General features: G+C 44.4%; 1 protein-coding gene across 1 annotated transcript in view; it reads left to right on the plus strand.

Annotated features, from left to right (window-relative positions):
- The window catches only part of mao (monoamine oxidase), a 62,304-nt gene that overhangs the window by 16,130 nt on the left and 30,442 nt on the right, over positions 1 to 15,732 (plus strand). Inside the window, exons 2-3 of the mRNA XM_052522122.1 lie at positions 14,116 to 14,210; positions 14,488 to 14,625. Coding sequence (XP_052378082.1) covers positions 14,116 to 14,210; positions 14,488 to 14,625 — 233 coding nt within the window. The remainder of the gene's footprint in view (positions 1 to 14,115; positions 14,211 to 14,487; positions 14,626 to 15,732) is intronic.

A 15,732-nucleotide genomic window follows, 5' to 3' on the forward strand; every position in this document is an offset into this window, starting at 1 on the left:
CTAGCTTAAGTAGTGTGACTTCATGACAATAACCAACACGAGCAGCTGCTAACAGATTTGACAGCTCTAATGCACACCTCCAACACTGCCAAACACTGCCTGTTTACGCTTGATCAGAAAGAATCCAGGCCTCAAGTGTCTCTGAGCACTGTTACTTTTTAGTTGGTGTTGTAAGATAATGGCACAATTATTGACTTGATTCCGGGCAACTTCTAGCAAAGTTCAGAAATGTATTGTTGATAATAAATCTATGGCCGATCTCTATCAAACGTTGTTATCACCTGGGAGCAAGAGCAGCAGTGTGCAGCCTTTCCCTTTCTGTTTTCCACGAGTTTGGCTACAACTCCAGCACCTGTAGAAAGTACCTGAATGTGCGCATGTTCTTCAGCTTTTGTACACAATCTCTATCATGGCCACAGACCCTATGGACGAAGCAGAAAATGCAGGTTGCTGTCATTTAAGAGGTTGTGACTTTAAATCCCAGGTGAGGTTGCATCCAAAGTAGCCAATGTTTAGGTCAATTCCATTTAAGTTCCAGTCAATTCAGAATGTAAAACCAAATTTAAATTCCTTTTTTCCCCCCGATATTGGAATTTCTGTGTACTTCCTGAATACAGTATATTTACTGACAAAATACAGTTCAGTTGTAGAATATATACTGAACAAAAATACAAAAAAAAATATTTAAAAAATATATAAATAAATAAATTAGGCCCTAATCGTTGTCCGTCGCTTTTTATTTTATGTGACCTTTATTTAACTAGGCAAGTCAGTTAAGAACAAATTCTTATTTTCACTGACGGCCTAGGAACAGTGGGTTAACTGCCTTGTTCCTGCTTGTGCCTGCCTGCCCATACCATAACCCCACGGCCACCATTGTGCACTCTGTTCACAACGCTGACATCAGCATACCACTTACCACTTGTCATACACGTGGGTCTGCAGTTGTGAGGCCAGTTGGACATACTGCCAAATTCTCTTAAACAACATTAAATTTGGCAACATCTCTGGTGGACATTTATGCAGTCAGCATGCCAATTGCACGCTCCCTCAAAACTTGAGGCATTGGGTTGTGTGACAAAATGGCACATTTTAGAGTGGCCTTTTATTGTCCCCAGCACAAGGTGCACCTGTGTAATGAGCATGCTGTTTTATCAGCTTCTTGATATGCCACACCTGTCAGGTAGATGGGATGATCTTGGCAAAGGAGAAATGTTAACAGGGACGTAAACAAATTTGTTCACAACATTTTGTGTGAATGAATATTTCTGGGATCTTTTATTTTAGCTCTTGAAACATGGGACTTTACATGTTGTGTTTATATTTTTGTTTAGTGTATTAAAAGTTGTTTCCATTATTTTCACCCCAGCTCAGTAGCCAGTAACTTACTGTAAAATGACAGGATTTGTTTTTTTTAACAGTTTGTGCCATAAGCGTATCTAAAGTATCCTATAAGTTTAAATGCATTTGCAAGTGAGGAATGCCATGTTCATTTGCAGGATGGGAAAAACGTACCTTCGTGCATTGCAATTTACAGTAAATACACTATATATGCAAAAGTATGTGAACACCCCTTCAAATTAGTGGATTCAGCTATTTTAGCCAAACCCATTGCTGACAGGTATATAAAATCGAGCACACAGCCATGCAATCTCCATAGACAAACACTGGCAGTAGAGTGGCCTTACTGAAGAGCTCAGTGACTTTCAACGTGGCACTGACATAGGCTGTCACCTTTCCAACAAGTCAGTTTGTCAAATTTCTGCCCTGCTAGAACTGCCGGTTAACTGTAAGTGCTGTTATTGTAAAGTGGAAACAGCTAGGGGCAACAATGGCTCAGCCGTAAAGTCGTAGGCCACACAAGCTCCCAGAATGGGACTGCCGAGTGCTGAAGCAAGCACCACGTAAAAATTGTCTGTCCTCGGTTGCAACACTCACTACTGAGTTCCAATCTGCCCCTGGAAGCAACATTAGCACCATAACTGTTTTTCGGGAGCTTCATTAAATGGATTTCCATGGCCGAGCAGCCGCAGACAAGCCTAGGATCACCATGCGCAATGCGTCGGCTAAAGTGGTGTAAAGCTCACTGCCATTGGACTCTGGAGCAGTGAAAACGCGTTCTCTAGAGTGATGAATCACGCTTTACCGTCTCGCAGTCTGACGGACGAATCTGGTTGGGGCAGATGCCAGGAGAACGCTACCTGCCCCATTGCATTAGTGCTAACTGTGAAGTTTGGTGGTGGAGGAATAATGGTCTGCATCTGTTTTTCATGGTTTGGGCTAGGCCCTTTAGTTCCAGTGAAGGGAAATGTTAACGCTACAGCATACGATGACATTGTAGGCGATTCTTTGCTTCCAACTTTACAGTTTGGGGAATGCCCCCGTACACAATGCGAGGTCCGTACAGAAATGGTTTGTCTGGATCGGTGTGGAAGAGCTTGACTGGTCAGCGCAAAGCCCTGACCTCAACCCCATCGAACACCTTTGGGATGAATTGGAAAGCCGACTGCAAGCCAGTCCTAATCGCCCAACATCAGTGTCCGCTCTCACTAATGCTCTTGTGACTGAATGGAAGCCCCGCAGCAATGTTTCAACATCTAGTGGAAAGCCTTCCCAGAAGCAGCAAAGCCGGACCAAATCCATATTAATGCCCATGATTTTGGAATGAGGTGTTCAATGAGCAGGTGTCCACATACTTTCGTTAATGTAGTGTATATAGCAAAACACTAATACAGTATCCTATTAATGTAGAAATGTACTGTATAATGGCTGTACAATTTACCATAAAATGAACAGCAATGGCTTACAGTGTAGTTTCATGTTATCAAATGTTGAACCCAAAAATGTCACATGTGAATCTTTCTTTTTTGAACACTTCGTGTTATTTCACATAATTTAACACTCAGTGTTATATTACCAAAATCCACATGTAAAACTTCACGAGAAATATCATCACGTGTGAAGTGTTCCAAAAACACATGGTTTCACATGATTTCACATGTGCAAAGCATGTGATTTTCCACTTGTGAAATCATGTGGTTTTTCCGGTAAGGGCTATGGTGATTGTTGACCATATAGCCCAAACAGATCTGGGTTCAGGCTAGTCTGTTGGCTGTCTCAGGCTGAGAGATTCCTGAGGCGTTGAAAAGGAACGACTCTTGAGTTAAAGGTGGATGTCATGTCACCTCCCATCTGCAGCGCTGTCGGTGATAATGTGAAGTGATCATGTGATTTTGCCATTAGAAGAGAGGGGGAGGGAGGGAGGGAGGGAGAGTGAGGTTGAGAGAGAGAGACCTGAGGGACAGCCGGTGAGAAGTACAGTGTGATTTTCATATACTTTGTGTTGTTGTCATTGCTGTTAAAATGAGTCACAATCATCATTGTTGCTTAATTACAAACAGTCTAGTATATTCTTGTATTTGACAATCATCGCTATATGTTTACTTTGACAATGTAAGTGTTTTCTTTCCATGTCAATAAAGTATACTGAATTGAATTGAGAGAGGGAGGGTTTGGCATAGACGAGGGAGATGGGGGAAGAGGGGGGAGAGACAGGAGAGCAAAAAGAGGGATCAAAGTCGGTCATATAAGGAGGGATATATGAGGTGACTGACGACATGTCTGGTCTGATTGGGTGAAACGGAGATTAGAGCTACTAACAGTGTCACATAGATTACAGCAGGTTAGAATCTCATCTATTACAGTGGAAATTTGATTAGATTTACGTAATCATAGTTGGACTCCTATTCAGAAAGCTTCTCAGAGTAAAAGTGTTGACCTAGGATCAGTTTCCCCTGTCAATAAAATGTTATTCGTTAAGATCTGAAAGACCAAACTAACCCTGTATCAGCACTCTGAGACTTTGTGAATACCAACTCTGTGGCCTTTGTCTGACTGCTGAGATGGCCATGGTACCTGAAAGTGTTTACATTCAACGGGACTGTCATGACAGCTTGCACTTGTCTTTTGCATACCCTTTTGCATACCCTTTTGCATACCCTTTTGCATAGCTGATGTTTCACAACTTCTTTGTAAGGATACTGAGTAAGCTATTGAAAAAATAGTCTCCAACTTGTGTTTGTTTTGTGGACTGGCTGTAAGATGTCGTTTGGCTTCTGAAAAGAGGCAAGGCATTCGAACAACAATGGACACATTTACCCCTGCCAACACACACACACACACACACACTTTTGCACAGTAACACGGTTGTCCTCTCAATCTTGTTTCCCAGTGAAAAGCTCTGTGTTTTGACACTGGCAGATGCAAAATGAGGCAGGTGAATGTTTGCAGTGGGGTGGACAATTTGTAACCCAAGATTTTTCAAATGCTGTGTTGGACTGTGCACTCCTGTGTTTGTGTCCTTAGGAGCGCACGTACATGTGTGTGCGTTGGCGTTGGCTTGTATTTGCGCGCGCGCACACGAGTGTGTACTTGTCATACAAACTCTGTAATCTATTGTAGTCCTCTTTGGTTGTTGTTTCTCAGAAGCAGAAAGTTGCGGAGGCTGGGATTTTAAAAGGCTGGCAAACAGTAGCTATGCAGAGAGCAGACCGTGAGAGTAGAAAGAGCTGTCTGGATTTCTCCCTTCACTAACATTAGAGAGAAACCACCACACAATCAGGTCAGCTACTGCCTGAAGGTGCTGGGCGGAGAGAGGAGAGGCTGGATGCGGAGAGACAGAGAAGGAGATAAGGAGAGAGATAATGACAGATAGAGAATGAGAAAGATGAGAATAAACAGGGGTAGAGATAGGAAGAGACGGAAGGCAGGCTGTGTGCACACTGCCCACAAAATGAGGTGGAAACTGAGCTGTACTTCCTAACCTCCTGCCAAATGTTTCACCACCTTAGAGATACTTTTTTCCCCACAGATCACACGGACCCACAAAGAATTAGAAAACAAATCAAACATTGATAAACCCTCATATCTGTTAGGTGAAATACCACAGTGTGCAAACACAGCAGCAAGATTTGTGGCCTGTTGCCATGAGAAAAGGGCAACCGGGTGCAGCACAAACAAACATCTCAGTTCACTGGTCACGATGGCAACACCCATCCGTAGCACGCGCTCCAGCAGGTGTATCTCACTGATCATCCCTAAAGCCAACACCTCATTTGGCCGCCTTTCGTTCCAGTACTCTGCTGCCTGTGACTGGAACGAATTGCAAAAATCGCTGAAGTTGGAGACTTTTATCTCCCTCTCCAACTTCAAACATCAGCTATCCGAGCAGCTAACCGATCGCTGCAGCTGTACATAGTCTATAGGTAAATAGCTCACCCTTTTTCACCTACCTCATTCCCATACTGTTTTTATACTGTTTTTATTTATTTACTTTTCTGCTCTTTTGCACACCAATATCTCTACCTGTACATGCCCATCTGATCATTTATCACTCCAGTGTTAATCTGCAAAATTGTATTATTCGCCTACCTCCTCATGCCTTTTGCACACATTGTATATAGACTGCCCATTTTTTTCTACTGTGTTATTGACTTGCTAATTGTTTACTCCATGTGTAACTCTGTGTTGTCTGTTCACACTGCTATGCTTTATCTTGGCCAGGTCGCAGTTGCAAATGAGAACTTGTTCTCAACTAGCCTACCTGGTTAAATAAAGGTGAAATAAAAAAATAAAAAATGACAAGATGGCGCCGACGGAGAAGGGCGACATCTTACGAGTTCCGACCCAACTTTGCTATTTAGTGTCTTTTATCGTGTTTATCTTTCCTTTCTTTGTACAGAAAGACCATACTATTGTCACACATGACCGCCAAAACACTTCTGGACATCAGATCGGCAGTTACTAACCTTGATTTAGACTTAAATACAACTTCAACTCTGACTCAGCTGTTCCACTCTTTCCGGACCCTATTCCTTTGTTCCATGAGCTACCAAAACACAGCAGGCGTAAACGTGGGAGACAAGGTGGAGTCCTAGTGAAATTGAGGTGAAGAGAAACTGAACGGCGCTCCCCTCCGTTCTATTGGCAAATGTCCAGTCACTGGAGAATAAGATGGATGAGCTTCGTTCGAGAGTCTCCTATCAGAGGAAAGCTTCAATATTATGTCTTTCTGAAACGAGGCTGGATGAGCTGATCACCATTGTCCCTGTTCCCAAGAGCTCCAAGGTAACCTGCCTAAATAAGTATCGACCTGTAGCACTCACATCTGTAATTATGAAGTGCTTTGAAAGGCTGGTCATGATACACATCAACACCATCATCCCAGAAACCTTACTGTAGACCCACTCCAATTCGCATACTGCCTCAACAGATCCACAGATGATGCAATCTCAATTGCACTTCACACTGCCCTCTCCCACCTGTGCAAGAGGGGAAATAGCTATGTGAGAATGCTGTTCATAGAATACAGCTCAGCGTTCAACACACAAGTGCCCCCCAAGCTCATCGCCAAGCTAGGGATCTTGGGATAGAACCCCTCCCTCTGCAACTGGATCCTGGACTTCCTGACAGGTCAGCCCCAGGTGGTGAGGGTAGGCAACAACACCTCTGCCACGCTGACCCTCAACACGGGGCCCCCTCACGGGTGTGTACTCACTGTTCACCCACGACTGTGTGGCCGCGCACGACTCCAACACCATCATCAAGTTTGCTGACAACATGGCAGTGGTAGGCCCAGTCACCGAAGGAGAAAGAGGAGAGAGCACGCCCCCATCCACATCGACGAGGCTGTTGTGGAACAGGTTGAGAGCTTTAAATTAATTGGTGTGTGTGTATGTAGGGTTGTGTCACTAAGGAGTTAACATGGTCCACACACACCTGCACAGTCGTGAAGAGGGCACGGCAGCGCCTCTTCCCTCTCAGGTGGCTGAAATGTTTTGGCATGGGCCCTCGGATGCTCAAAAATATCTACAGCTGCACCATTGAGAGCATCTTGACTGGCTGCATCATCGCTTGGTACGGCAATTGCACTGCCCTTGACTGCAATGTGTTACAAAGGGTAGTGCGGACAGGCCAGTTCATCACTGAGGCCGAGCTCCCTGCCATCCAGGACCTCTATACCAGGCGGTGTCAGAGGAAGGCACAAAATGTTTCCAAAGACTCCAACCAAACGCTACTGGAGCATCGGCTCTTGGACCAACTGGCTCCGAGACAGCTTCTACCCCCAAGCCATAGGTCCTCCCTGTATATAGCTCCACATTGATCTGGTACTTGTACTCCCTGTATATAGCTCCGCATTGATCTGGTACTTGTACTCCCTGTATATAGCTCCACATAGATCTGGTACTGGTACTCCCTGTTTATAGCTCCACATCGATCTGGTACTTGTACTCCCTGTATATAGCTCCACATTGATCTGGTACTGGTACTCCCTGTTTATAGCTCCACATCGATCTGGTACTTGTACTCCCTGTATATAGCTCCACATAGATCTGGTACTGGTACTCCCTGTTTATAGCTCCACATCGATCTGGTACTGGTACTCCCTGTATATAGCTCCACATTGATCTGGTACTGGTACTCCCTGTTTATAGCTCCACATCGATCTGGTACTTGTACTCCCTGTATATAGCTCCACATAGATCTGGTACTGGTACTCCCTGTTTATAGCTCCACATCGATCTGGTACTTGTACTCCCTGTATATAGCTCCACATTGATCTGGTACTTGTACTCCCTGTATATAGCTCCACATAGATCTGGTACTGGTACTCCCTGTATATAGCTCCACATTGATCTGGTACTGGTACTCCCTGTATATAGCTCCACATTGATCTGGTACTGGTCCTCCCTGTATATAGCTCAACATAGATCTGGTACTGGTACTCCCTGTATATAGCTCCACATTGATCTGGTACTGGTCCTCCCTGTATATAGCTCCACATTGATCTGGTACTTGTACTCCCTGTATATAGCTCCACATTGATCTGGTACTGATACTCCCTGTATATAGCTCCACATTGATCTGGTACTGGTCCTCCCTGTATATAGCTCCACATTGATCTGGTACTTGTACTCCCTGTATATAGCTCCACATTGATCTGGTACTGATACTCCCTGTATATAGCTCCAAATTGATCTGGTACTGGTACTCCCTGTATATAGCTCCATTCTAGTGTATTTGATTTTATTCCTCGTGTTACAGTTTTTTTTTACAATCGCTAGGACCCATTTCTCAACACCTAGTTCACTTTTTCAAAACTCTTCACACAGTTCTCCTAACCAACTTTTAGCTTGGCACAGCAGTTCATTTCGCATCCAAAATGCACCGAAACTACCAAAATACTTCATGTCTCAAATCAACACATTTTTCCATAACACTAGCAAAGGTTGTCACCCAACAAGCACACTTTGTCACTCATAAAACAATGACCTGAAAAACACTAACAACAGGTAGCATTACGCAATGTTTTCTTTTGTAAAATGTCTTTTCAGAACAAGAATGACACCTCTCTACTGTTTAGAATTCACTGCAGTATATGTTACAGGAATGAATCAGACATGATGCAATATGCTTCAATATGTTTTATGTCATTTTTTGGCATTGAGAGATTCCAAAATACAATAATTTGTATATACACCATCTACCGATACAGATACAGTAGCAATGCTAGTCAACCCTGTCTTCTGCATTTGGCCACAGGTTCTCATCCAAATCACATCTTATGTTATCTTGGGCAATACACCTAGGAAATAATATTTTGGCATGCCTGGTCCATCCCTGGCAATCTTCTTTTGGCATGCCTGGTCCATCCCTGGCAATCTTCTTTTGGCATGCCTGGTCCATCCCTGAAAATCTTCTTTTGGCATGCCTGGTCCATCCCTGAAAATCTTATTTTGGCATGCCTGGTCCATCCCTGGCAATCTTCTGCAGATGTCCAGGCATCCAGCATTCATTGCGTCCTGGAGGGACATTTGATCATGTGGATGGTGGTCATAAACCTTCCAGCTCAACAAGGAAAATAATTCCTCTATGGGGTTGAGGAATGGAGAGTAAGGGAGGAGGAAAAGTGACACCATACTGTGATGGGCTGTGACTGCAGGAGTGGTGAAGTGCCACATTGTACCGTACAATTACAAACGTTGGCCGATTTCGCCTGCAACCCTTTCCTCACCTGGTACAACCCTTCCATAGAGGTCATCCAGAAATGAAATGAGACGCTCGGTGTTGTACGGCCCAATTAGCTGTTTGTGTAACATCAATCCATCAGAGGATATTGCTGCACACATTGTGTTGTTGGCACCCCTCTGGTCCGGGACATTCACTGTGGCTCTTTTCCCAACCACATTCCTTCCTCGCCGCCGTGTTTTGGCCAAGTTGAAACCAGCCTCATCCACAAAGACGCATATGTTGGGTGTTTGCCTGGCTTCAATCTCCATGACTCTCTAAAATAAATCCACAAGGCAACACAAGAGTTAGGCCACTACAGTAGTTTACATTATGCCTTAAAACAGGCCATTATGTGCCTCTGCCCTGTTTGGTTTAGTTCAGAACCAGTTCTGTATTTTATAGTCATCTTACCTGGACATATTGGTTCCTGAGTTGTTTGACTCGTTCAGAGTTCCTCTCCAAGGGGACAGTGTACAACTTCTTCATTCTGACTTTATGTTGTTTCAGGACTCTAGAAATAGTTGTTATTGTTACATTGTGAATATTTCCAAATGTAATGTTGTCTGCCAACACTCTGTCCCAAATCTCTGAGTTTTATGTCATTGTTTCTGATGACCATATCAACGTTTGCAGTTTCCTCACAGCAGTGAAAATCCTACCTCTCCCGCCTGTGGGAGGTAACCATTGGCTCCTAAGCAGAAATACAGAAACAATTACACACAAGTGGGTTTGGAGGCTTTGCTCAATTTACTTCTGTAATTCAGTTCAGTCAGATGCCCTTGCAGAATGCACATCTTACCTGTTGTTTTGCTGGAAATGTCTCACAATAGATGCCACTGTTGAGCGTTGCAGATTTGTCTGCACTCTCAGACCAGCCTCTCTCATTGATAGACCATGAATTATTACATGATCAGTTATAGGAGCCATAATCTCATCTGAGACAACAGCTCTTGATCTTCCTCAGTCTTCTTCTACCACGCCAGCCCTGTACCCCAATCCTAAATCTAACCAACCAGCCCTATACACCAATCCTAAACTTAACCAACCAGCCCTATACACCAATCCTAAACCTAACCAACCAGCCCTATACACCAATCCTAAACCTAACCAACCAGCCCTATACACCAATCGGACTTCAAAATAGTGTCTCCTATAATTGAACTGGGAATTAAGTTATACCAGCATTAATCACTGCATTGTAGAGTTTTTTTGTGGAATGAAATCAATGTCTCTACTTCCAAGTAAAAAGGGAAACAACCATTGGCCATATTGCAGGGCAATTTTGATATACCATTTATCACAAAGTTCTTTATTTATTTATCACTTCCCTTAATCTTTCAGAGATTCTGCCTCTCTCAGGCTCTTCTCTCTCCTCTCTCAGGCTCTTCTCTCTCCTCTCTCAGGCTCTTCTCTCTCCTCTCTCAGGCTCTTCTCTCTCCTCTCTCAGGCTCTTCTCTCTCCTCTCTCAGGCTCTTCTCTCTCCTCTCTCAGGCTCTTCTCTCTCCTCTCTCAGGCTCTTCTCTCTCCTTTCTCAGGCTCTTCTCTCTCCTCTCTCAGGCTCTTCTCTCTCCTCTCTCTATTCTCTCGTTTCAGCTAGATAAAAGGCAGCAGACAAACTGCATGTGCCTATAATATTCTTAGATGCTCAGCTGCTCATTTCATTTCATGTATTTCATAACACACTCATTGTTGTCTCGTCCCAGCCAGACAAATGACCTCTATCCAAACGGAACAAAGAAATCCTCTGACTGGATCCTTATTTTATATTCATAATTTTCTTCTGAAAAAAATAATATACCCCCAAATGGGTTTTTGATCAGAGCAAAACCTCAGGGGTAAAGTTATCTTGTTTTTCCAGAGTGCTGTCGGCATAAACAACAAGGTTAAACAGTCGGAGCTTGTTTTTGTTTTGGACAATTGCGCTTGTCTGACCTTTGGATAGAGAACACCTAATAGCATCAATTTACTTAAAAGAAGTAGTAGTCCCCAGAGCGGTGTGTGTGTGTGTGTGTGTGTGTGTGTGTGTGTGTGTGTGTGTGTGTGTGTGTGTGTGTGCAGAAATGGGATAAACGAAGGGAGGGATGGCGGGATGGAGAGGGGGCCATGAGAACATTTAGACAGATGGGAGCTCCTGTTGAGAGATGGCAACACGGACCGTGGAGATGAATACAGTGTGTCTTTATTTATCAAGTCCATCTCTCCACTCTCGCTCTCTCTATTCAACTCCTCCATCTCTCCCCTCTCTGCCCCCTTTTACGTTCCTCTCCTTTAGCCTCACACACTACCTCCCTCTCCTCTAGTTACCTCCTGTTGGCCTCAGCTCTAGATTTTCCATGCAGTATGTAGAGCAGTGCCTTGGGGTGAATATCCACACTTCTCCCAGTAGGAGAGAATGTAATACAGTCTGTATTCACTGGACAAACTAGCACCTCCATTGTGTCAGAGCATTATAAAGTGCGTTTTGGCACACAGTTTCTGCTTAGGATGGTTGTGATGTGTTTTACAACCTGCTGCAAAGCACACTTTTCCAGGAATCCTTTTTTTGTCGTATGAGTGTGTACTGAGACATTCTGAATGGATCCTTGGCACTGGGACACTGCTGCCTGTGTGTCTTCTGTCTGAATGCCTGCTCGACTGACAAAGGCCAGAGGCTCCATTGTGCCTAATCCTTTGTGTGTGTGTGTGTGTGTGTGTGTGTGTGTGTGTGTGTGTGTGTGTGTGTGTGTGTGTGTGTGTGTGTGTGTGTGTGTGTGTGTGTGTGTGTGTGTGTGTGTGTGTGTGTGTGTGTGTGTGTGTGTGTGTGTGTGTGTGTGCATGAGGGCAATGGAGAAGTTTGGTAATGCATGACAAGTATGCTTAAACCAACATAAACCGTGGTAGCTTTCCAGGCTGCTCTGCAGAAATGGAGGGATAAACGAAGGGAGGGATGGCGGGATGGAGAGGGGGCCATGAGAACATTTAGACAGATGGGAGCTCCTGTTGAGAGATGGCAACACGGACCGTGGAGATGAATACAGTGTGTCTTTATTTATCAAGTCCATCTCTCCACTCTCGCTCTCTCTATTCAACTCCTCCATCTCTCCCCTCTCTGCCCCCTTTTACGTTCCTCTCCTTTAGCCTCACACACTACCTCCCTCTCCTCTAGTTACCTCCTGTTGGCCTCAGCTCTAGATTTTCCATGCAGTATGTAGAGCAGTGTCTTGGGGTGAATATCCACACTTCTCCCAGTAGGAGAGAATGTAATACAGTCTGTATTCACTGGACAAACTAGCACCTCCATTGTGTCAGAGCATTATAAAGTGCGTTTTGGCACACAGTTTCTGCTTAGGATGGTTGTGATGTGTTTTACAACCTGCTGCAAAGCACACTTTTCCAGGAATCCTTTTTTTTGTCGTATGAGTGTGTACTGAGACATTCTGAATGGATCCTTGGCACTGGGACACTGCTGCCTGTGTGTCTTCTGTCTGAATGCCTGCTCGACTGACAAAGGCCAGAGGCTCCATTGTGCCTAATCCTTTGTGTGTGTGTGTGTGTGTGTGTGTGTGTGTGTGTGTGTGTGTGTGTGTGTGTGTGTGTGTGTGTGTGTGTGTGTGTGTGTGTGTGTGTGTGTGTGTGTGTGTGTGTGTGTGTGTGTGTGTGTGTGTGTGTGTGTGTGTGTGTGTGTGTGCGTGCGTGCGTGCGTGCGTGCGTGCGTGCGTGTGTGTGAAATGTAATGTCTTATTGAATCAAGCTCTAGACTGAGATGGCCCTGGTGTCACTATGGTGATGAGAAAGGCCCATACTACTTCTGTAGCTAAATATCATTCAGTCACAATAACAAACAAGTAGCCATTGGCCAAATGATCCTGCTGGTGGTTATCTCTCCAGGGGGGGTGTTGGACAGTGGACACCCCTGCTTTTGACTCTTGTATGGTATTGAAAACACTATTGAAAACACTATTGAAAATCCTATTGAAAACACGATTGAAAAGCAAGAAACAAAACAAGACAAAATGACTGATATGAGCTTGACCTTTATGGTTTGGACTGGGAGTGGGCTGACTGTTGAGTGGGAAAACCACCTAAAAGTGGTTTTCTGCGGTCACCAAAGTACAACCCTTTGAAGAACCCTTTTGGGTTCCTTGTAGAACCCTTTCCACAGAGGTCATGTTATATTAAACCATAAAGGGTTCTACCTGGAACCAAAGAGGGTTCTACCTGGAACCAAAAAAAGTTATACAGTACAATTGGGGACAGTGTGTGTGTGTGTGTGTGTGTGTGTGTGTGTGTGTGTGTGTGTGTGTGTGTGTGTGTGTGTGTGTGTGTGTGTGTGTGTGTGTGTGTGTGTGTGTGTGTGTGTGTGTGTGTGTGTGTGTGTGTGTGTGTGTGTGTGTTGGGGATGTGAAAGTCTTCAGCTATTTTCTGCTCTCAGCACTTCCTTGATATTGAAATAAGCAGGGGATCAGTTGATGTGTTTGTCTCTTTCTCATTACATTTTTAAATGTACTTGTCTGACATTTTACTGCATTGTTAGGAGCTAGTAACATAAGCATTTCGCAGCAGCGGCTATAGCATCTGCTAAACTGTGTACACGATCAATACACTTTGATGTGATTTGATTTACACAACCAATACAAATGTACGACATTTACAAATACAAAATGTTCCATCATCAACTTACAAAACACAATCATAAAAACAAATTCATTCTTCAGTCAAATGGTCACCAATTAGCCACCTGAATTGCCCTAGCAGCACCAAAACATAACATTTTAGAGAGATTTCTGGAGTTTATTCCACCTCTGGCCTTCTGTTTTCTCACAGACTCATACTGTATCACAGCCTGCTATATCACTGGGCTATACTCTCCTGTTCTACACAACAGGACAAACACATGGGGAGGACGAGAGAGGGGATATGGAGAGGAGGGACATACCAAAATTATTTATGTTCAAATTTGGATTGTTTACACAAAATGTTTCTTCATTTCATCAACATTTAGATGTTCAGCTGGCATGTTTACACTAACCTCTCCCTCTCTCTCTGTCCACTCTTTGTCTCGTTCAGGGCTGAGTGCAGCTAAGCTACTGAAGGAGAAAGGGCTGAGTCCTGTGGTTCTGGAAGCAAGAGATCGGGTTGGTGGACGGACCTTCACCGTACGGGTAAGACCTCAGTCAGACCACAGGCAAAGTCAAAGTCTAATCCCTATAAGAATCCAGTTCTCTCTCTGATGACCGTACCAGGTCTCTCTCGAGATGCTGTCTAGTAGCTTAACTTGTGTTATAATTTAAAGCATTTTCAAGCAACTGATTTGGTTAAAGATTTAAAGTAAATTGATGGGATTAGGATTTTCCACTTCTTGTCTGATGAACCCTCTCTCTCGCTCTCTCTCTATCTCTCTCCCGCTCTCCCTCCCTCCCTTCCTCCCTCCCTCTCCAGAATGAGCAGACTAAGTATGTTGACCTGGGTGGGGCCTACATCGGGCCTACACAGAATCGGATCCTCCGATTGGCTAAAGAGTACGGAGTCGAGACCTACAAAGTCAACGAGGAGGAGAGGCTGGTGCATTATGTAAAGGTGTGTGTGTGTGTGTGTGTGTGTGTGTGTGTGTGTGTGTGTGTGTGTGTGTGTGTGTGTGTGTGTGTGTGTGTGTGTGCGTGCGTGCGTGCGTGCGTGCGTGCGTGCGTGTGTGCGTGCGTGCTGAAACCCAGTGCGGGACCACATAGGCCACGTCTGTCCATGTCCTACTTATTTAATTGAACAGAACAAACACAGGACAGATACAACACTGTTAGCAGGGCTTGGCTGCAGTTAGTATTGACCACTTCCATTAAACCAGGTGTACACAACATCCTAACATCACTGAGCCTCTCACATTACACCACCGTTTTTCCTGTAGTGTTGTTTGTCTTACCAACAGAGTGTTGCGTAGACAACACCATCTGGCACAGACAGGGGGTCACAGGCTACATGCATGTAAAGATGTCATTAGATTTAACGCTCAGAGCAGCCTCGGAGCAGCCTCATAAAGGTTTTCAGTCACGCTTGCCATACAAAGCTGAAATATCTAGCCAACCTTTTGAATTGAAAACATTGCTTGTGAACTTCAGAGCTGTAACGATTTGACACTTTGGTTTTGGTTGAAGGCGAGTACATGCCCATACTAGTAGCAGTCATTGCTCTTGCTACATGGATAATGTTAAACAACGTCATCATCTCACTGGCTTCTTCTCTGCTCTTATTGGCTATTGCTGATCACCGTTCTCAGAACTTGTCTCACACTAGAAGAGCATTGCTGATTTTGTGCCGATAAATGAAAACATATATTTGAAAATATTGGGTCGTCTGGGACGGCTCAAAGATGAGATCGACACCCCTCAGATTGTGTCTCTGACTCGCTCACATGAAATGTGATGGCCGCGCATCCTGTGTAGGCAACGCCATGTGGATTTTGTCTCCGATCTCAAAAACGTGTCTGGGACAGCTAAATCGGGGCCAAAATCATGTAGTGTCCACCCGGCTTTAGACAGCCAGAACAGAATCTGTTTTCTCACATTCTAATGCAGAGGAAATGCATGTCTCTCTTCCAGTCATGACTATCTGGCCATGCTTGAAAGGACTGAACACAATCGGGCCATGCTAGAGAAGACATGACCTCACTCAACCCTTACCCCTAACGCTAGC

This window comes from Oncorhynchus keta, chromosome 7 (genome assembly GCF_023373465.1).
Source record: "Oncorhynchus keta strain PuntledgeMale-10-30-2019 chromosome 7, Oket_V2, whole genome shotgun sequence".
Lineage (NCBI taxonomy): Eukaryota > Metazoa > Chordata > Actinopteri > Salmoniformes > Salmonidae > Oncorhynchus > Oncorhynchus keta.